This window comes from Chenopodium album, chromosome 5, assembly GCF_948465745.1.
Source record: "Chenopodium album chromosome 5, dcCheAlbu1.1, whole genome shotgun sequence".
Taxonomy (NCBI): domain Eukaryota; kingdom Viridiplantae; phylum Streptophyta; class Magnoliopsida; order Caryophyllales; family Amaranthaceae; genus Chenopodium; species Chenopodium album.
In genome coordinates, this window is record NC_137838.1 from 71,790,183 (window position 1) to 71,811,642 (window position 21,460).

Genomic DNA, 21,460 nt, shown 5'->3' on the forward strand with positions numbered 1-21,460 from the left:
GCGCCCCTCTATCTTTATGATAAATCACTAGGTTAGTTTTATTTATTAATGACAAATTTTCCTTTAAATTCTTATTTCTCTTTTTTTTTTTTTTTTTTTTTTTTTTTTTTTTTTCTTTTTTTTAACCTAGAAAAAACTAATATTATTATGAAAGGTCAAAGAGAAAAGAGTATTTTACTTCGTATTGTTTTTACTGTATAGAAAAATAGGAGTAGTTTTTATGAACCAATTGTCACCGGAAATACTAGAATAAATACTACGCCCCTCTTGGCCTCTATAGCAAAATTTCTCAATTACGACCCTTTGAAAGAAAATTTCCAATTTACCTTCAATAGCATTTTTTTTTTTGGTAAAGCATAAAATCCCTAGTTCTCCATGTGTTTTTAGGAATAATTAACAATTAAAATCCTCAAGAAATAATAACAAGAAAATCCACTATTCTCACCTTTTAAAAAATTCTCCACACTTCCTCAAAAAAAAAAAAAAAAAAAAAAAAAAAAATCTCCATACTACCAATAGCACAATTGATTTTAAAAGTATCCCATTATTGCACGAAATTATCTTGCTAAATATAATCATAAAATAGAATTGATCATTTGATCATCAATAATCCGACCTTAAAAAAAACCGATTTGAATAACACAACAAATGAGTTCTTAGCCTAAAGTTCGAACCTACTCTGAAAAGGCCCAATCTAAAACCCGATTTGAAAACTCAATTTCAGTAGTGATTATCAAAACCCACACCAATTAAGTGTAAAATATGAGCAATTATTGTAAAAAATCATAATCTAATCAAGGGAGATAAAACTGAGAAGCTTGCCGGAGTTTAAAAAGTAAAAGTAGTGCCATACCACCAGGCAGAGAACCAGGACTCAGTGCTCAGTTTAGACTACTTCTGGTGCACTGCAACTGATTCTCTCTCCTCCAAAACCCCAAAAATTTTAGCCATGAATGGGGGAAAAACCAAGAAATCTTCTCCCATGTCTCGTGAACAGTTTGTTTCCACCATGGCTCCTTTAATCGACATCGAAAAGGTCATTTCTTTCTCTTCCCCTGTTCATCATTTGATTGTCTTGTAATTAATGTTTTGTTGTTTAATTAATGTAAAATTGTGGGTGTTCTTTATTTTTGAATTGAATTTAATGGGTATTTCTCCATTATTAATTTAATGTTGTTATTGGGAAATTGGGTATATCACCAAAAATAAAGTTATCATTTTTTCTTTCATGTTCTTTTGTTTATTCTAGAGAATCTTAAATTAAAATTGCTTGTGAATTCACAATGTGGGATTAATTTCATTTTGAAATTGGAATGCTTTTTGGTGGTTTGTAATATGGGTTTTGTGAATAATTTTTCTAGTTTTCTAATTAAAATTGATCGTTGTTGGGCAGCTGAATAATTCAACAATTACATATCACATTGTTTGTTTTCGTGATTCTATTGATTTTGCTAACTATGGCAAATGGTTTAAAATGCTCATATTTCATTTCTTTCTCCCAACATTGTGTGATTGATTTCATTGTTAATGGAAAAATTAATCAGTTGTGATAGTTAAAATGTGAATTTAAACTTGAGATTAAAATGTGTTTATGTTTAGGAGGCTGAGATATCTGCTTCTATCACAACTAGTTCGACCAGGAGCGTCGAATCGGCTCAAAAAAATGGTTCTATTATTCTTAACCTGAAGTGTGTTGATGTTCAGGTAATCCCTCTTTTTTATCGTTAGTGTTAATTTAAAGTCCCATACATTAGTTGCTTTGATGTTTTATGCTTCTTATTTCTCAAGTTTATTGCAAACGGGTGTGTGAAAAGGGAGGATAATTTCTTTGGAATCATAATTTGTTAAGGGCATTCAGAAGCTAATATGATTGATTGGAATTGATTGGACTCCCTTGTATCATTGAAAAGAGCCTGAAGTATATATTTTTTTAAGATAGGATTTATTAACTATTCATACAATTATATTTTATGATTTAATATATCAATCATTAATTCATGAAGTTTGAGATAACTTCTGTAAAAAAAATTGTAGTAATAGTATCACTATAGTGTTGTACTAGGTTTGAATGTTATGTGTAAAATCTGTAATATGTTAATTCGAGGATAGGAATAGCTAATTAGCAATATTTCAATTCTAGTAAAGAAAAGGAGTAATTTAAATTTCCTGTTATGCTCTTTTGATTCGTATCATTGAGGAGTAGGTCAGTCAAATGTATTTGCTTTGAAGGTTCTAATGAAGACAATCACTTTAAGCTAGGCTATATACTTCTAATCCCCTTATACCCATTTCTTTATAAAAGATGATTAAAAGTGCAAGAGATTGATTATAATAACTTCTTATGCATTCCTCCCAAAATTGCAACAATCGTGCCTGTTGTATGAGAACATATTAAAACAGTGATTGATTAATTTTCCTTGATATATCTACTTAATTATCTTGCATTCTGATGGATTTTTGTTGCCAAATTGGTGTTTCTTCATCCATGACAGGCAGGATTGATGGGAAAGAGTCTTCTTGAATTTCAATCTACAAAAGGAGAAGTTCTTCCCCCTCACAAGGTGAGTGTTATACCTTTAGTTTATGTATGACAAGTGCTTGAATATTACATGTTTGTGGCATATTGACAGTCTATGAGAAAAGACTATTATACTTATTCTGCATTTAGCATTTACAATCATGTATTGACTCCCTCTTGCCAAAACTGTTCTTGTTAAAAAGTTATCTATTATAAGTGGCAAAATACTTGGTTTTCCCACAGAAAAAGGAAAATGAAGTAACTCTCAAGAACAATGGATGTCACATGATCTGAGTATGTGACAAAAATACCCCCCTCCCCCCTATAAAAAAAGATGGACAAAAGACCGAAAGTAGAATCGTTCAGTCTCACATATTCTACTCCTGCTATCTCCTTGCTTCTCAACTACTTTACTTTTGTACCTGTTTCCATTTCATTCTGAGCCTATAATACTCAGTATTGCTTTTATGATGCAGTTTGGGACTCACGATGTTGTGGTTTTAAAGTTGAACAAGGCTGATGCCGGGTCTCCTTCCCTAGGACAGGGGGTAGTTTATCGTTTGAAGGTAAATGTCTGTAAAGTCTTAAGTGAGTCTGAGAATTACATTGTACAGATCTGAAGTCAAATTTGCTTATTTTATTGACTAGGAATCATCTATCACTGTTGCATTTGATGATATTCCAGAGGATGGCCTAAATACTTCATTGCGACTTGAGAAAGTGGCAAATGAGGTAGGTTTTCTTATAAGAATTTCTGTGTAATTTCTTTATTGCACGCGTTTATAATTTGATCACAAATTTGACCATTTAGGTTAGCCTCTTTATTGCTCTATGTTTGAATCAAAGAGAACATGCATCAAGAGTTCTCCTGTAGAATACTTATGTGTTATGTCAATGTGTCCTCTAACCATCAATTATGTGATTCGCAACACTACACCGGTTCCTCTGTCTTATTGCCAAGTGCACGAGTCCAGAGGGCTGATTGGAGAGGGGTTTTTTTTTTTTTTTTTTTTTTTTTTTTTTTTTTTTTTTTTCCGGAATTCTCATGTGACCTTCAAGTTCACTGTTAATTAGTTTCTACCTTCTCGTGGGATAAATGGGATTTACCGCATCCGGTCCACACCTCTGTTTTTCTGTAGTACTATCTGAATGCAATACATCATTTACACATATCTCTAGTTTTTATTTTATGGGATTTTGCTAATTATAATCTATTTTATGTTATTAGAAAATATATTTAGGTAACAAGTTGCTTCTTGGTATGGAGGCCTCGAATAGATGTCTTGGGTATGTGAATACATTCACATGGTTTTAAATAAGGTAGTCTTTACTGTAAAACAATGGATTTTCTCTCAAGTTCCTTTAGTCAATGGAATTAGTGTGTATTAAGCAATTAGATAATTTTAATCGTATTGAATTGGTTACATTAGGTCTTCTATCAAAAGTTGAATTGTAGCAATCAGTGTAACCCTGGTAGGTCTTCTATCTAAAGTTGCATTGGTTGCTAGGTGACGTATCGTAGGATGAAGGATACCCTGGTAGAGCTGAGTAAAGGTGTGCAGAAAGGTCCTTCTTCTGACCTAGTTCCTGTACTATTTGGAGAGAATCCCCCTTCTAGGTCAAAGAAAGATTTTGATTTTTCTCCATTCAACAAGAATCTTGATCATTCTCAGGTAATTATTACTGTACTTTTTTTGTTCATTTGGCGGCAGTCTTTACTTGAGTGTACTGTCTACTCCAGTATACTGTTTTGATTCTCTTAATCCAATCAGTATGCTTATAGTCTTGTTGCAATGCTTCCTACATGATACAAGTTACATTATAGATGCTTTAATGATTCTTTATTCCTCACTCATCCCCCCCCCCCCCCCCCCCCCCCAAGTTGCTTCTGTGGATGCAATTTTTTTTGGCAAGAAATTATCTTGGGTAATCATCGTTTATACCTAAAATCTTAATACCATGTGGTTATTCCTTAATTTAATAGATAACATAAAACCGATCCTAAAACCAGTTAATATCTTGAAATTATCGGGAAGGATATTAAATGCAACAATGATGTATTTTGTTCCCAAGGAACCATATTCTTTTCTACCTTCATAAACATGGCTCTTGCCCTTCTGTTCTTTCCTCCCCCCTCTATTCCACCTAAGGTTAAAATGATTATATGCATGTATTCTGCTCCTTTTTTAAATTGGGATTGTATCTCCTCATCTGACTTGCATTGGAATTTTGTAACCATAGCGTATAATTCGTACTTTGCTCCCCTAATGTGATATAAGGATTCTGAAGATTCTTTGTTAGCTCTGTATACTTGAACTTACTACTTTCAGTTCTTGCATTTTCCTGCCTTTCTATTGACTTGAATATTAATACCAACTTTGGAAGAAGACAATAGAAATTAAGAACTAGAAGATTTTTCCTTTTTCTTTCTTTTTTTTTTTTTTTTTTTTTTTATATTTGGATGAGGAGAGGGTGGGGGGGTGGGGGGGATTTACATATTCATGTTGCTACCTATACAATTTTTTCTGTTGATTTAATCAATTCTAACTGAACTGGAACTGGCTGTCTTTTTCTGTGAAGAAAGCTGCAATTTCTAAAGCCATGTCATCCAACAATGTATTTTTGCTGCATGGACCTCCTGGTACTGGGAAGACCACAACTGTTGTAGAAATTATCTTACAGGAAGTAAAACGTGGATCAAAAATACTTGCATGTGCTGCATCAAATATTGCCGTGGACAATATAGTTGAACGTCTTGTTCCTCACAGGTAATTTCTAATCTAGCAGGGTGATTTCATTGGAAATGCATTGATGCTTATGTGTATGAAATGATGAAAAGAGTAGACTAGATGAGTAATGAAGTGTGAAAAGATTTTGTTAGCTGATAATGATCAAGTCTGATAATCATGTTTCTGCTTTCATTGCATGCAATGAACAAGGAGTTAATTTAGCATTCTTCATAAAATTATAGATTGTAGTCTTCAGGTTTTGTTTGGATTTGTGTTTTATCTTCCTACTGTATATCATATTGTTATTTCCATTGATTTAATTTCTTTAGGGTCAAGCTTGTGAGAGTGGGTCATCCTGCACGTTTGCTGCCTCAAGTATTAGATAGTGCCTTAGATGCACAGGTGGGTCATGATGTGCTACTACCCCTTGTTCATTGATTATTTTTTATGGTTTCCGTTGTTAAAACAATGAAGTAGTTTCTATTTCTCTTTTTCTATCATATTTTGCAATAAGATTGATGGACACCTATAAATTTTCCTATTGATGATAATTAATGAACAATGTTAGGCTAGAAATCTCATTCTAGCACCATTTCACCTACTCTGATGTCCACTATTTAGAAGAAAATGGCTTGCACTTGCCCTCCTGCATTTCTAGCACCTTTTCCTTTTCTAATATCAACTTAAATTTAGATCTTGGAGTCCTTTATAAAAAATGTAAATAAAAGTCAGTCAAATTTTGTGCTGAATCGAGTTTTGAAATATACTCACATTGATGTCTTAATTTCTTTTGGTTGGAAACATCTACAATTCTACATTGTGACAATATTAGTATACAATTTAAGCAACTATGGCACTTTTAATTCCCTTCCTCCACCTTTGCCTCAGAGGTTATTTGCATATATGTAGGTGCTACGGGGCGACAACAATTCTCTAGCAAAAGACATTCGCAAAGAAATAAAGGTAAACTTTTGGAAAATTGTTTGGTTCTCTGCTTCTCTCGTTGAAATTCCAGTACCTTATTTTAAATGTGAATATTCTTCATTTATATGGGCTTATCAATATTTTTTCTAGTTAATGGATCAGATGTAAATTTCAGGCACTAAATACAAAGCTGCTGAAGGCTAAAGACAAAAATACCAAGAGAGAAATTATGAAAGAGCTACGTACTCTTTCTAAGGAAGAGCGCAAACGACAACAGCTAGCTGTGACTGATGTTTTGAAAAATGCAGATGTCATATTGACTACTTTAACTGGAGCATTGACTAAAAAACTGGATAGATCTACTTTTGACCTGGTGATTATTGATGAAGCTGCACAAGCACTTGAAGTTGCATGCTGGATAGCTCTTTTGAAGGTAACTCTTGAAGGCAGTGATACCGTTCATATGAGCTTTAGATATTTGGTTTAGAATCCCTTGCTATGTGTACATGTTCCTGCTTCTTGAAAAAAGACTCCTGCTGAATGCTGATATTAACTAAAAGATGAACACCTTTCGCGCCCTACTTAAGCATCAAAAGGGGGTGTGACGTGGGAAAAAAAATCTCCTTTAATACTATGTAATCTTTTGTCTTTTCACTTGCCAAAATAAAATCAAGGGTATCATGATATAACAAGCTACTTTTGCTCTTGAATCTTAACAGTGAGCACTTATGCAGAAATGACAACATATTGGGGATTTGGTGCCTTCGGTTTGCTGCTATTATACTCTTTTCCCAAAATGAAGTTTTCTATCACTATTTGAAATGATATTAAAGATTTCTATGTGACCAGTACACAAATTCTTTTGCACCTTTGCCCATGTCGAATCCAAATCACCTCATTGAAGGTGCACACTTCATAATTTCAGATAAAACTCTTGATATTTTTTGGAAATCCCAAATAGTAATCACAAACTTTAATTGGGAAGGAGGTGGAAAAATGATTGTCAAAACTTGAATGTAACAGATTTAGCCATGTAAACAATTTACTGAATATTGATAATGTCTTTTGCCTTGTTACTCATCAAAGGAGGTTTTTTTTTTAAAAAAACCAACTAATGTCAAAATGGTTTAGTGCCCGGAAAATGTATCAATTTTCACACTTGTTATATACATCTTTTTTTTTTCCCCCCCCATGCTTTAAAGGGGGAGAGTTTTTAGCTGAGAAACTCTTGAAGTTGTTATTTTCCATTTCAGGGTTCAAGATGTATTCTTGCCGGAGATCATCTTCAGCTTCCACCCACTATCCAGAGTGTTGAAGCTGAAAAGAAAGGCCTAGGAAGAACCTTATTTGAACGTCTTGCAGACTTGTATGGGGATGATATAATGTCAATGCTCACTGTTCAATATCGCATGCACAAACTTATTATGGATTGGTCATCTAAAGAGCTGTATGATAGTAAGGTGCTTATGTACTCTACACAAGATTGTTTAGCAAATGATTTAAACTGCAGCCATATGGTGGAAAACAATAATTAGATTTGCTTGATGTTTGATATTCATTATTGTAGATAGAAGCCCACTCATGTGTTGCTGCACATATGCTTTATGATTTGGAAGGTGTGAAGAAAACCACTGCAACTGAAGCCACTATTTTGCTCATTGACACAGCAGGGTATAAATTTTGTTCGCATTTGCGCATTAATTTCCCTCGTGCAATAGTTACGTGACATTTGTCAAATAGTGATGTATAGAGTAGTGATCTACCATGTGGTTACTTATGCATATTTGATGAGAATTAAAAGATACAGGAATAGTTACATACTGGTATTCCACTAAAAGGTCTATATTCTATAATATCTTCTTGGTCACTCTTTGCGGATATTCCTGCACCTATCATTGTGTTGTACAACAATTTATGTCTTGAATGAAACAGCTGGAGTTTTGTCATGCTAGTTTCTCCATGTAATTTGTCTTATACTTTCAGTTGTGATATGGAAGAAAAAAAAGATGAAGAAGACAGCACCCTAAATGATGGTGAAGCTGAGGTTGCAATAGCTCATGCCAAAAGACTCATTGATAGTGGGGTCCAGGCTTCTGATATTGGTATAATTACACCTTACCGTGCACAGGTATGGCAATAAGTAGCTTCTTAATGCATAATAATCTCATGAAGTTACCAGTACTCCTAATACACAATACTCTTGTGATAGGTTGTGGCATTGAGGATGTTAAAAAGTAACGACGCTAAGTTAAAGGATATGGAAATATCAACAGTTGATGGTTTCCAAGGCCGGGAGAAAGAAGCTATAATTATTTCAATGGTTAGATCAAACTCAAAGAAAGAGGTGTGTAATGTTTAATACTCTCTTCTTTGGCAATTACTATTATGTTTTATTACCAAAAGGAATATGAATATTGAATACAAGGGTTTTATATAAATTCTTCAAATGGGTTAAATTGACTTTACAGTTACTTGAAAATTTCATGTTAATTGTACAGGTTGGCTTTCTTTGTGACCGTAGAAGAATGAATGTGGCAGTGACTCGTGCGAGGAGGCAATGTTGCGTGATTTGTGACACTGAAACTGTGAGTAGCGACCAATTTTTGAAGCGTTTGATTGAATATTTTGAGGAGCATGGTGAGTATCTGAGTGCTTCAGAGTATGGAAATGAGTAAATCTGATATAAAACGTGAAATTTTTTACTGCTTGGGCGATATTATTTGCTCCTTGAAAGGATAATTGGGGACAGGAATAGCATTGATACAACAGTGAAGATCGAAGAGAATAACAGATGCATTGTCAGATCTGATAGCCTTTCTACTGCTGTAAAAAGGGAAAACACAAATAGAGTGTTCTAGACTTTAGAGTTTAGGGAAGCAGAAAGTTGCCTTTAAAACAGTTCTATACCCTTCATCAACAAAAGTTAACAGCTCGGTTTCAGTAACCTTTGAATCTTAGGCTGACTTTTGTTGAGCTTTTCATGTTGAAATTTAAATTTGAAACAGACTTCATATCTGGAAATTTGCATCAGTTTCTGTGTTCTGTCATTTGAATCTTGGAAGGTATCACAAATTTGTTCATTCTTAGATTTTGCAGGTCTTAGTCAATGATTTAAACTTGGAACGCACAAAGGCGTTACTTTCTTAGCTTCTTTTTATACCAAAACCCATCTAACTAGCGTATTTTATTCCCAAAAGAGACCAATTAGTCATAACTACATCTCATACAAATCTTATAGGACATTAAATCAGGTTACATGTATCTAAATACTCTCTAACGACTGACATTAACTAAATTTGGGAAATCAAATGAAGCTCTTCAAAAGTCCCAGATACCAGGTGGGAAAGTTATTAGCTCTTGCTGCATATTATAGTCTCCATAACTGCTTGATTCAGGTTGTTGATAATCTTCCCCTCTCAAGATTTCAACTAATTCATCCCACTCGGAATTCATCTCCTCCATGTTATTCTCGTGCAACTCATCATTCTCGCCATTGTTTGCATCAGCTTTGTTATCGTAAGCTGCTTCTCCTTCCTTTAAAACTCCCATCTGCTCCAAAAACTCGTGCAAATCAATCTGAGGCTTCTCCCACTTCTGTTTGTCATTATCAATTTCAACTTCTTTATTATCCCTCTTCACATTCTTGGGTTCAGACTTATTATTATGATCACTTAAAGACGGCCTGAAATTCTTGAACTCCTGGAGTCTCTGATGAATAACATGAACACTCGGCTGCACATTTACATTGAGTAAAGACGGTGTTGTCCCACTGGAAGCAGGGAACATGGAGATGAAATTCTTGGAGGGAAACCAACGAAACCTTTGCGATTTGTTCAAAGGGTTAAAGCTACAACGCAGATGCGGAAGATTAAGATAAGCATCCGGCCCATAAAGCCGCCTTGCAGCTTCATCATAAGCCAAGGCAGCTTCTTCAGCAGTAGCAAAAGAACCCAACCAAAGCCGAGTTCTCTTCTTAGGCTCTCTGATCTCAGCTACCCATTTCCCCCATGTTCTCTGCCTTACTCCTCGGTACGTGCATGTCGCGTTTTGAGGCCCTCCTTTGCCGCGAGCAGGGCCTTTCTTCCATGGTTTCGATAGTGATGATTTCTTCAAGTTATCCATTCTTGGATTCTTAGTAAGTGAAGTGAAGTGGAGTGGAGTGTTTGGTGTGAATGTTGAGCGTAAAAAGGCGCGGGTATAAGTAGAGATTGAAAAAGGTTGGAAATTTAAATGCATTCACGTTTAGAGAAGAATTCGAGTTCAAAGCCCATGTGACCGTTACATATCTTTGGTCTTGTTGTAGATGATCCATTTTCTACTTTTTCCACGGGATAAAAGATTTCGCTAAATAGTACTCAGTCCGTATTGTAATAATTGCAATATTTTTCTTTTTTATCCGTTTCATAATAATTACAATGCTTCCTATACTATTTTATTATTTTTCTTTCCTAGCTACTAACTCCAATTGCACAAATATTTATTATTTTCCTCTTATACTAACTCTACTTATACTACTCTTTTATTACGGAGTATTTCTCTCTTAAACTACTCTGTAATAACTATACTTTATATTATAATTTCAACCTACGATTCCTACTGTGTACACCATCCGTTTTTAAATACCTGCTCTATTTCTCCATATGCGGAGTTTTAGGAGAAATTGGAGAAAATAATAAGATATGGAGGTAGTGGGGTTGGTGGAAAATAAAAAATTGTATTCCCTCCGTTTTTAAATACTTGCTCCACTTTTCATTTGCAGCCATTTTTAAATACTTGCTCCATTTCCTTATTTGAAAAAGTTTTTATAATATTTAATTTATTTTTCACACCTAGTGGACCCAAATATATTCTCTCTCTTCCAATTCTCTCCACTACTTTTGCTTTTTATAATTTTTTATTCTTCCACCAACCCCACTACCTCCATATTTTATTACTTTCTCCAATTTCTCCTAAAACTCCGCGCATGGAGAAATGGAACAAGTATTTAAAAACAAAGGGAATAAAAAGCAAAAGTAATGGAGAGAATCGGAGGAGAGAGAATGTATGTTGGGTCCACTAGGTGAGAGAAACTAATAAATATTGTATATGTTACAGAATATCATAATTACAATTTAGATAATAGCCTTTTTTTATATACATATTGGTGTTGTTAAATATATACTCAAAGCTTATATATAAATTATATACAAAAATTATAGATTTGCAACTGATAAAAAAATTCTTAAAAATAGAAAGAAAAGTAAGACTGAAGTATATACTCTAGTTTTTCTGTATTTGGTTTCCCTACCACCAGTACATTCATTTTTGTCTTAGGCCCTCCTCCCCTCACCTTAAAAAAAAAATATTCAGTAAAAATAATTTCAATTCAGTTAAAATAAGTTCTGTTCAATAAAAATAATTTCAGTTCGATAAAAATAATTTCAGTTCGATAAAAATAATTTCAATTCATTAAAATTAATTTCAGTTTAGTAAAAATAATTTTAATTCAGTAAAAACCAGTAACTTTAAAGAAGGAATATAATAGGAATTCAGTAAAAATAATTTCAGTTCAGCATAAATAATTCCAGTTCAGCAAAATTAATTTTAGTTCAATTAAAATAATTTCAATTCAGTTAAAATAATTTCAATTTAGCCAAAATAAGGTGATGTGAAAGGGGCCTTAATCAATTTATATTTTGATAAACTTTAGATTTAGGGTATGTTCTCTTCAGCTTAATTTCAGTTCAGTTCAGTTCCATTCAATTCCGTTTAGTTTAGTTCAGTTTAGTAAATGAGAATAGGCCCTTAAAATAAATTGATTTAAGTGAAAAGTAATTAAGGTGGCTTAAATCAAATCGTGTGTTTGGATTGATTCACAATTAGGATTATCATCATTTGGCTTATTATATGATCAGTAAATAAATAGCATCAATAAATTAACTCAAGTCCAACTATATTTCCACTTAGACTCGAATTGAGTAGTCATATTTAGACAAGTACCAAAGGCTATGATTGAAATCCTAGTACACAATTCTTTTTCATAAGTTACCTACTCCGTACTATTTTAAAATGTTGTTTTAATCAGGTCTAATAAATTTAAATCTTAGAAGGTGACAAGAATACACACTAAATTTCACAAAATCACAACTCTCAAATCATATTATCCTATCGATCAACCAATCAAAAAAAAAGAAAATGACAAAAATTACAAAAGTTAAAAACATTCCTAGGATTCTCATATAGTGCTACAGTTCAAGTTTACTAGTCAAATACCGAGTATATAACCAACATCGTAAACTATCACGAGTTGAAATTCACATGTTTTCCTACCATTTTGCCTCCTGATTCTCGGGTCCCTCCCATTTCTTAGCTACTCACCTTTATTCCATCATTCCATACTCTCTGTTATATACTTCCGAGTATACCGTACACAACTGATCTAATTTAGTTTTTACTCTTTATTTGATGATTAAATGAAAAATAATCATTAAAATGAGAACAAAATACTTATGGGTGTACGGACGTACGATGCATCCGGGTGTATATAACAAACTCCACAATCTCTATTATATACTGTAGAATTAATACAAAATGGTTTTTTTTATTTTATTTTTTATTTTTGAAACCATAATTATATTACTTCCTCTGTTCTTTATTACTTGACCCGCTTTGACTTTTACACTATTCACCACCCTTCTTTGACCGTATTTTGTGAATAATATGTAAGGAAAAATATATTCATGTATGATCTTTTTGGATTCGTCTCAATAAATACTATCATAATATATAACTTTTATAATTTTTACTTATGGAGAATTTAAGTTATTGATCGTTAAAGTTTTGCATTGGCAAGCGTGATAAAAGAAACAGGTCAAGTAAAAAAGAATAGAGGAAGCATATATGATGTTTTTTTTTTTTGAAAGAATATTATATATGATGGTTAAAAGAGGTTAAAATATCGAAATTTTACTGAGTTAAATAAATAAATGCACAAGTGGCGCATAGAATTTGCCAAGGACTGGAATCACAGGGCTCCTGCTGCAAACCCACCGCCTTCTACACCCATTTATTACCCAAGTTTATGGGAGCCTCCCTTTGTCCTTTCTTCACTCTATTAGTCTCTTAATATTCTCAAACCATTTCATTTTGATTTCTTTGGCTATACATAAACAATCTTGGAAGAGTTGGATCCTAGATTTAACTGAGAATTTACCCACGTAGTTTTACAACTAACGAGTTTTATACTTTCTCTGTTTTTTTTAATCTACTTGTGTTCATTATTCGTGTGGTGATCAAACTTTATATTGTATATACAACTAATACAAGCACTAATATGAATGTAAAGAAAAAATAACACATGCGACTTTATTAAATTCATTTCTATATACTTTATATTTTGAAGACCAAGGCCCTCATCTTATTCAAAATGATATTCAAAAAATAAGTCAAATTCAGCAAAATTAATTTTAATTTAGTAAAATTTTTGTTTTGAATAGTAGTAAACTAAGTAACTAGAAAGATTAAATATAATAAAGAATCAATAAGAATAAATTTTATTTTATAAGATTATATAAACTCTACAAATATGGTTAAGAGCATAGGGCACAAAACTATTCACATCCAACTCTCCAAGTACTATGAAGTATGAACTTATGGAGTAGTACAATAGCAACAGTTTATCTGTGCATCCATAACATGTTGAAGATAATCACAAAAGCCAATCGCAGCTTCTGATAAATGACACACACTTAAGAATACAAAAAAGACAGCTTCATTACTCACAAGTCACAACTTCATAATGCGGAGAATAACTGCACTAATCCTACTAAAGGTCTTGGTTAATATACAAAAGAGACCCGTCTGCGCGTCTGCACGGGAAAACCTTGGTTATCTACATCCACAAAATGTTCTATGTCCTGCTACAAAAGAAACTATATACCAAGAAAGGCCCTAAAGCATTGCTACAAAAGGAGCTACCTACAAAACCGGATCAAAGAAGATAAACCTCAATTTACTTTAGGACTTGTCCCACGAGTAATATTTCTCCATTTATCCTTCAGGTCTACAGCAGTTCGACCCTTTCGGAACACAGAATCTCCATATTCCAAAATACTTTTCCACGGAATGGTTCGACCATTCCCTTGATCATATATTTCTACCCCTTTCTGCAAAGAGAGCAATGATAAATGATAATTAAGGTGTGAAAATATGAAGTTTTTTCAACAATAATTCAACTAACAAGTGACTTAAAGCTTCCAACAAAATTTGGAAGCTCAACTGATCTTATATTATAAGTTAATAACAATAAAAACAGTTGCTAAGCTTAGTTAATACTTCATATTTCTTAAATTACTTCTTCTTCCAGAAGATAGCTATTTAATTTTTTTTGTTGAAAATCATAAGGGAGTAGGTACCTTTAACGTTTCTTCCTCCTCTGCTGTCCAACGAACCTTTTTACGTCTACCTACTGGAGATCCTGGAATTGCCCTGCAAATTAAACATAAGTTCAGTCAATTCTAAGCCAACCAGAGAGAACTCCAAATTCATAGCACACCTACAACATCTAGGGACACAGCAATAGCTGGAAGCTGCTTTAAAAACAATACTGCTGCAAGTTACAAACAAAACAAAACAAAACCAATAACAAATAAAACAAAACCATAAGCTACAAAATCAACATAGCGGCAAAAGAATGCAAGAAACTAAATAGGTCATTCTCGCCACATCCCAGACTTAACGGCTACAAGTTCCTCAGCAACACTACTAACAGCCCACTACCCAATGTGAAAGGAGGATTTCATCGTCAGTAGGATCCAGGGAGGCCAGAATATATGCAACCCTAGCAATAAGGCAAAAATCCATCAAGGCTACAGTAAAGAATGAAACAAGCAGCCAACAACACAGTAAAGAGCATTTTAGAATCCATCACTCATCGAGGACAAAAGATACGAAGTACAATATACAAGACCTAATCATATGCTAAAGTGCAAGGAACACCCAATAATTTGCTGTACAAATTAGTATACCAACATTAGATTTCTTAAAGAAGATTACTAACAAAAAGAAGACAGACGACCCAATCAGAGCTATGATGAAAAGACACGTTCCAGATGAACTCCTTAGCTCCGAATCAAAAAAGCATAAATAGACAGAACTCACAATTGATACAGCATAACCACTCATAACAAGGTAGGAATAATTGAAGCAGTCATCAAGTTGATTGCTAATCAAATAAGTATGGCAGATAATTGAGTATAAATCCACCAAATAATAGCATGGAACAAACAAAAAACAGATTAATATTAACACAACAGCCAACACTAACACATATTAAAGGCTAGGGAATTATTAGCAACTGCAACAGAAAGTATTCTGTCGTTGCTTCTCACCTTAACGGTCTAGGGCATGCCAAGGAACAGGTACCATCATTCCCCTTATCTTGTTGTGGTCCATCTGAATCACTAATTGATTCAGAGGAAGCATCTTCACGAAACTCAGTAATTTTACACCTAGTGAGTTTTCCTTGAAGTTTTAGCTCATTATTATCACCAGACAACTTGACACCATCACAACGATGATCATCCTGTTCCTTATTCCATATTTGAGATGGGTTTCTTGAAAGTTGGATAATTATTTCAGCACCTTGTCTGTCTTGAAAAGAAATATGCTGTTGTGTAGCCATTACAAATCGATTAACATTCATGTAGGCAGAAGAGTGTGTTAGCTCTAATTGTTTACCTTTCAAACTTGTCTGATGAGACTTAGCAGCTTGATTTACAAAAGTAGCAGCTTTCTTCACTTCAGCTGTCTTATCAACATTCTTATGTTTGCCCAGGTTAACATCATCCCCTGATGATGAATCACCATCACGTTCTGGAAAATCCCTAGTCCTCCCTCCAATAAATAGGGAGAGCTCTTTCCTTGCTAAAGAAACTTTTTCTTTGGCTCTAACATACTCTGACATTGCACGAGAATATGCACAAAACGGACAGTAAAAGTTTCCCAGATCATCAAAGCTAGCTGAGCAACCCAAGCAGCTCTCATGAAACAATAAGGGGCAGCTGCTAGCACTGCAAGATAACAATTGGCCATCTTTATTGCACTTCATACAAAGATTTGTCTGTGTCTCTGTCATTTCAAGGGAGTCTCCAGTTAATACACATTGTGAACTCGGGAAGTTATGGTTTTTCATGGCAAGATTGATCTCTTTGCGGAAATGGTCATCATTATTATGTGAAATTTGTTGCTGATCATGATTTTCCACAGACGTTTTAGGCTGCTCATCATCTATCCCATAAGATTTCCCATCATGTTGTGCATTGACCTTTATGACTTCATGATATTGTACAGCTTCTGCATTACCATTATTAGGTGAAATTTGTTGCTGATCATGATTTTCCGCATACGTTTTACTATCGTAAATTGCATTAACTCTTATGACTTCATGATATTGTCCATCTTCTGCATTGTTACACATTTGATTGCTGTCAACAGGAGCTGAATGCTGATGCTTAGACTGCATGCCATACTCCTTGTCCAATTTAAGCTTCTTTCCAGGGGGGCATAGATTGTCCATGTCATGTGAGGCAGCCTCCAGCTCTTGCATATGATTATAAGTGTGGTTACTACTTACGCCACCCCTAGAAGATGTTTTTCCATTTGCAAGGTAGGCTTGTCTAAGCTGATTGTCAATACCAGATATTGGAGAACACCCATTTTCTTCTGCTAGCATGGTTTTTTCAACATGATCATCTTCATCGCTCCTTAATGGAGGAGATGTAGGATCACCACCGTCAAAGGGAATATCTAACACACATTGATCTCCAACAGCGAGTCCACTAACCTCCTTCAAAGATGCTGCCAGTGGATGTGTATCTTCTACAATCATGTCCTTTAACTGCTCGTCACAAAAAAAAAAACAAAAAACAAAAAACTAAAAATTAAGACCAAAAATCCTAAGCAAGATAGAACCACTTCCCACAAGGAAAAAAAACAATGAAAAGCACCATGTACCAGTTCCAAAGTAGATTTCGGCAAACTTGCTTTCTTGTGCTTTAAGAAAGAATCAGTATTGCAATTCAACTCGTCCGATACGCCCTTAAAACCTGAAGTCTGTATGAAGACAAAAGTTAGCAGCCAACCAAGAGAATGATCACCCCAAGTTTGTAATCTTTTCTCTAGTAAACTTTCAACTTCTTAATACCTAATCAACAAAGAACTATTCAAATACAAGACAAAGCTAGTCACCTCACGTAAAAGGCACTGAATTGCAGCTTCGCAGCTTTCTGCTGGATCAAATCCAAATTTTGACCAGTCAGACGCAACATGATTTTTACTTGACACATTAGAAGGGCTGAAGAGTCCCTCTAAACATCTCAAGGCAGTAGCTTCCCTTGCTTTTCTCCCTGACTCACCCAATAATGGTGGTGTCTTTGAAACCAACTCTGAAAAGACCAAAAAATGAATCTTACATACATCTCAACAGACTTTGAAAGCTGAATTGGAGGGGAGATTGGGGGGGGGGGGGGGGGATAGGGGGGATTATGGAGTTAGCATGTTACCATATAAAAGAGTGGCATCCACAAGCTGAGACTTTGCTAAGGCTTCAATAACCCAACTCCACGCAAGCGTAGAAGCAGAGTCCTCTTCTTCCATGCAATCAAGGGTTGTAGTTTCCCGTAAAAAAGATTATTTGCTGAAAATGAAAACAATCACTAATTAGAATTAGTTACAATATAGTGCATAACATAATGCAGTGTTTTTCGCCTATAATGCTAAATCTGCAACCATCACAAACAATTTACAGCTGTCAAATCATAAGGATCAAGGAAAGAAGATGCTCGGAGGAATATAAGTTGCAGATGTTGATGATAAGGTAAGGGAGAACCAGCTATGTTGGTTTGAGCACGTGAGACAGCAACCAAAAGACACGCCAGCAAGGAAGGTAAAGACTAAAGAGTTAGGATATTGGGTGGTTTTAGAAGCAGCAAAAGAAAAGCCTAAGATGACTTCAACAGAACAAGTCAAGAATAATACAAAGGGATAGGTTTTACATAAGCATTAGCTTTTGAAGTATTGGAATGGAGGTACAAGACTTAAGTCAATAACCATTGAAGGTAAAGATTTGGTTCATAATATGATGTTGTACAAACAATATAAGTCCTACGAATACGAAACATGTAATTTAATTTTATTTTCAAAAAATATACTTGTATATCTTTTCTAAGAAATAAGAAAATAAAGGAAATTCAACATCTTACTTAACCCATTCAAATACCAACTTCATTTACTTCAAGTCCAAAGTATCACCTCTTTGTATTTGTCCTATATACAAATACAACTAACACAAGTATTTGTCCTATAAAAACAAATGTAGCAAAACAACACTTGGGTTATGTTCTATTCACTTAATTTTCACTTATGTGAACTTATCTTATTTTATCTGAACATATCTATAAAAAAAAAAGTTGTAATTTGAACTTGATAACCCATTAACCCTTATCAAAAACTTATTTTTTTTTAATTGAACTTATCTGAAAATAAGTGAAAAAAAAATGAACAAACCTCTAATCATAATAATTATGACACAAATAATGTTTCATCTCTTCTACTTCTCACTAAGTACCAATTTGAGCCATATGATACTATGTATAATATTTAACCAAAAAAAAAATTCTTTAACATCAATTACTAAATTAAATCTGTACTATTAAGCATCAAACATGAATTAAAAACGAATGAATTGGAAAGTGTTGAGCAGAAAATTGTTAAAGAAGAAAAATAAAAACAGGATTAAAAAAATTTGAAAAAATCACACAACCTAAAACCAATTTCACATAATGCTATAAACCCTACTTATTACTCCAAGCTAGTTAAATCTAGCAGCATTACAAGCACAATGTGACACTTCTTCTAACCACACTCTCATCTCACCATAATCTCTGCTACCTCTAGCTAATAAACGAGCGGCACAATTGCCCTCTCTGCCAACCTGTGTAAAGAGAGTAGAACAATAACTAGCCAAGAGAAGAATATCACTAACAAAGTAACAATAACACCTAACGCTGAAATTTCACATTTCCTCTGCTGTAAGTAGGGGTAAAGCTTGCTGCAATCAGAGTAAACCTCACCCCACTCAAGTTCAACATCTAAAATTCTAATCATTATTGAATTATCAACACAAAGGGTCCAAGCTACAATGCATATTCATCTTATAATAATCTGGGCAAAATTCTTATACTTTACAATCCAAAATTCCCCAATTCTTTCAATAAATTTCAATCTATTAAACTAATTTCAATTGGGTTCTTCCAATATTAATGATTTTACTAATACCCAAATGAAAATAAAAAATCAAGCCACTTCATATGAAAAATTACAACTCACAAAGAATAGTCACAAGCTTCGTCAATTTGGGCACAATTGCACGATCGAAATTTTTTCAAAATCAACTTATAACCATTTATACAACAATTTATCAATAAATTAAACAAAAAACCAAACCTTAGACCGGATGATTTATGAATGGTAAACAATTTCTTCGTCTCTAGGGCTCAGATTGAAGTATTTTGAGGGATTAGGGATTCAAGAGGTAGAAATTGAGAACGAAATGAATCGAATTGAATTGAAATAAACTGAAAAAAGAGGGCTGTTGAACGTGAAATAGCAAGAGTCATTTTTTCGGTCTTTTTATTTTGGAAAATGGTATTTCACTCTTTTTATTCTATTATTATGAGCGATTTTCATAAATAACTAGCATAGTGCCCGTGCGATGCACGGTTTATAAATCAAATTATTAAACCCGTAGGAAAAATAAAAATAAAAACAGAGGTAATTCATTTACTATTAAAGGACTTGGTTACTAATGGTCAATAAAAAAAAAATTAAAGGAACGTTATTTGAATAGTATTTTATGTTATTTGAATTTCTTTTAATTTTTTATAATGTTATTCTATTAATTGAAAAATAATTGAATAATACTCCACATAGCTATATAAGAAGTGGACTAATTTATTTATATCTCCTGTTGAGAAAAAACTATAATTTTCTTATCATACCATCCGCATCAGTAGCTACAATCAATCTAATATATACATGTTTTATTTACCCGTTGCACTCATTAAATCTATAAACACAATAATAACCTTATATTTGACCTACCAGAACATATATTTTCCTAAGTTAACCATTGTGCCAAAAACTATATACTATATAATAGTCACATATATAACCAACAGCTGATTAAATATAGTATACAAACACAAATACTTCGTATATAGGTATGGATACTGATAATTTTATCTATAACCCATATAAATATGTAAACTTAGTAACAGTAACTTGTGGAGTTATTACATTAACACCCCCGAAATTAATGAAATTCCGAAATTGCCCTTTATTCTAATTGGTTGATGCTTCATGCTTGACAGCTTGAGTGCTTTCTCACCGACTTCCCTTACCTACTTCCTTAGCTCTCTTTCTTCTCATATCAGAAAAAAGCTCAGAGTTTTAATGGAAACAAGCTAGGAGAGAGAAAGCTAGAGAGAGAAAATATGTTTTCCTTCAACAACGATGGCGATGAGCTCATAATTTCCATTGGAGCAGTTTCTGAGGTTAGTTTTTTTCTTTGAACTAGCCTTCTGACCCGTGCAATGCACGGCTTGTTAATAGAAAATTGCATTGAGAGATGAGTGAGGAAATACCAATAAATAATTGTGAGTGTAATATGTAAATGAAAACATAATTAAAGAAATAAAAATTTTGGGACTTTAATTTGAAATGAAACTTAATAGAAAGAAGTTGGAAGGACTAAAATCAAAGAGAGAAAATAAAAAGGTTGAATTAAAGAGGGGAGATGAAGATGAAGTGTTTAATGAAAGAGTTAAGAAAAATTGTATAATTAAAAATAAAAAATGTAAAACGACATGTGGCACATTGAGTTGAAAAGGAAGATAGGGAAGTGTAATTAGAATGATGACATATGTCTTTTTTGGTTTTCTTTTTTAAATACTAAGTATAGATTAGCTGATCAATTACCGCTCCTCTCTTGTGAATTCGATTCCTCCAGTTTCGGTCTGAGATTGTGTTTTAATTTCCTCAATTAAAGCAGCTTCTTGAGGTAGGATCTCTATCCTTTTTATAATCATCTAATATCAATTTTGATAATCTTTTAACAGTAATCCTTTTTTGTGCTACGTTTCTTCGTTAAGCTTCTTAATTAATTTTCTCAATTTCGATTAATAACTTGAACTATTTTTAAATGAAGGAGTGGTGATGAAACTCTCAAGGATTTTCGCCTTTTTGATCTTAA

General features: G+C 33.6%; 3 protein-coding genes across 7 annotated transcripts; 1 reads left to right on the top strand and 2 right to left on the bottom strand.

The window, feature by feature from the left end:
- Positions 1–808: 808 nt before the first annotated feature.
- LOC145632233 (uncharacterized) lies at positions 809–9,259 on the top strand. The gene is made up of 15 exons (XM_081684554.1): positions 809–1,036; positions 1,600–1,704; positions 2,493–2,561; positions 2,995–3,084; positions 3,167–3,250; positions 4,027–4,191; positions 5,099–5,286; positions 5,577–5,649; positions 6,157–6,210; positions 6,347–6,604; positions 7,425–7,631; positions 7,739–7,842; positions 8,155–8,299; positions 8,381–8,515; positions 8,670–9,259. Exons 1-15 carry the CDS (start codon positions 950–952, stop codon positions 8,844–8,846), a joined length of 1,941 nt encoding a protein of 646 aa, XP_081540680.1. The 5' UTR covers positions 809–949; the 3' UTR covers positions 8,847–9,259.
- An 86-nt stretch (positions 9,260–9,345) lies between these two features.
- LOC145632234 (dehydration-responsive element-binding protein 2F-like) lies at positions 9,346–10,327 on the bottom strand. Its single transcript, XM_081684555.1, has one exon. It carries the CDS (start codon positions 10,291–10,293, stop codon positions 9,490–9,492), a length of 804 nt encoding a protein of 267 aa, XP_081540681.1. The 5' UTR covers positions 10,294–10,327; the 3' UTR covers positions 9,346–9,489.
- Positions 10,328–13,863: 3,536 nt separating this feature from the next.
- LOC145632235 (uncharacterized) lies at positions 13,864–19,872 on the bottom strand. Of its 5 annotated transcripts, XM_081684557.1 has the most exons (8): positions 19,654–19,862; positions 19,084–19,141; positions 17,712–17,845; positions 17,398–17,594; positions 17,164–17,262; positions 15,540–17,047; positions 14,565–14,637; positions 13,864–14,315 (listed from the first exon to the last, which is right to left on the bottom strand). In XM_081684557.1, exons 3-8 carry the CDS (start codon positions 17,803–17,805, stop codon positions 14,157–14,159), a joined length of 2,130 nt encoding a protein of 709 aa, XP_081540683.1. In that variant the 5' UTR covers positions 17,806–17,845; positions 19,084–19,141; positions 19,654–19,862; the 3' UTR covers positions 13,864–14,156. The 5 variants fall into 5 exon arrangements, 4 of the variants coding, with proteins under 4 accessions (XP_081540683.1, XP_081540682.1, XP_081540684.1 ...); XM_081684556.1 differs by lacking the exon at positions 19,084–19,141 and having other exon boundaries at positions 19,654–19,860; XM_081684558.1 differs by lacking the exon at positions 19,654–19,862 and having other exon boundaries at positions 19,084–19,632.
- Between the last annotated feature and the right edge of the window lie 1,588 nt (positions 19,873–21,460).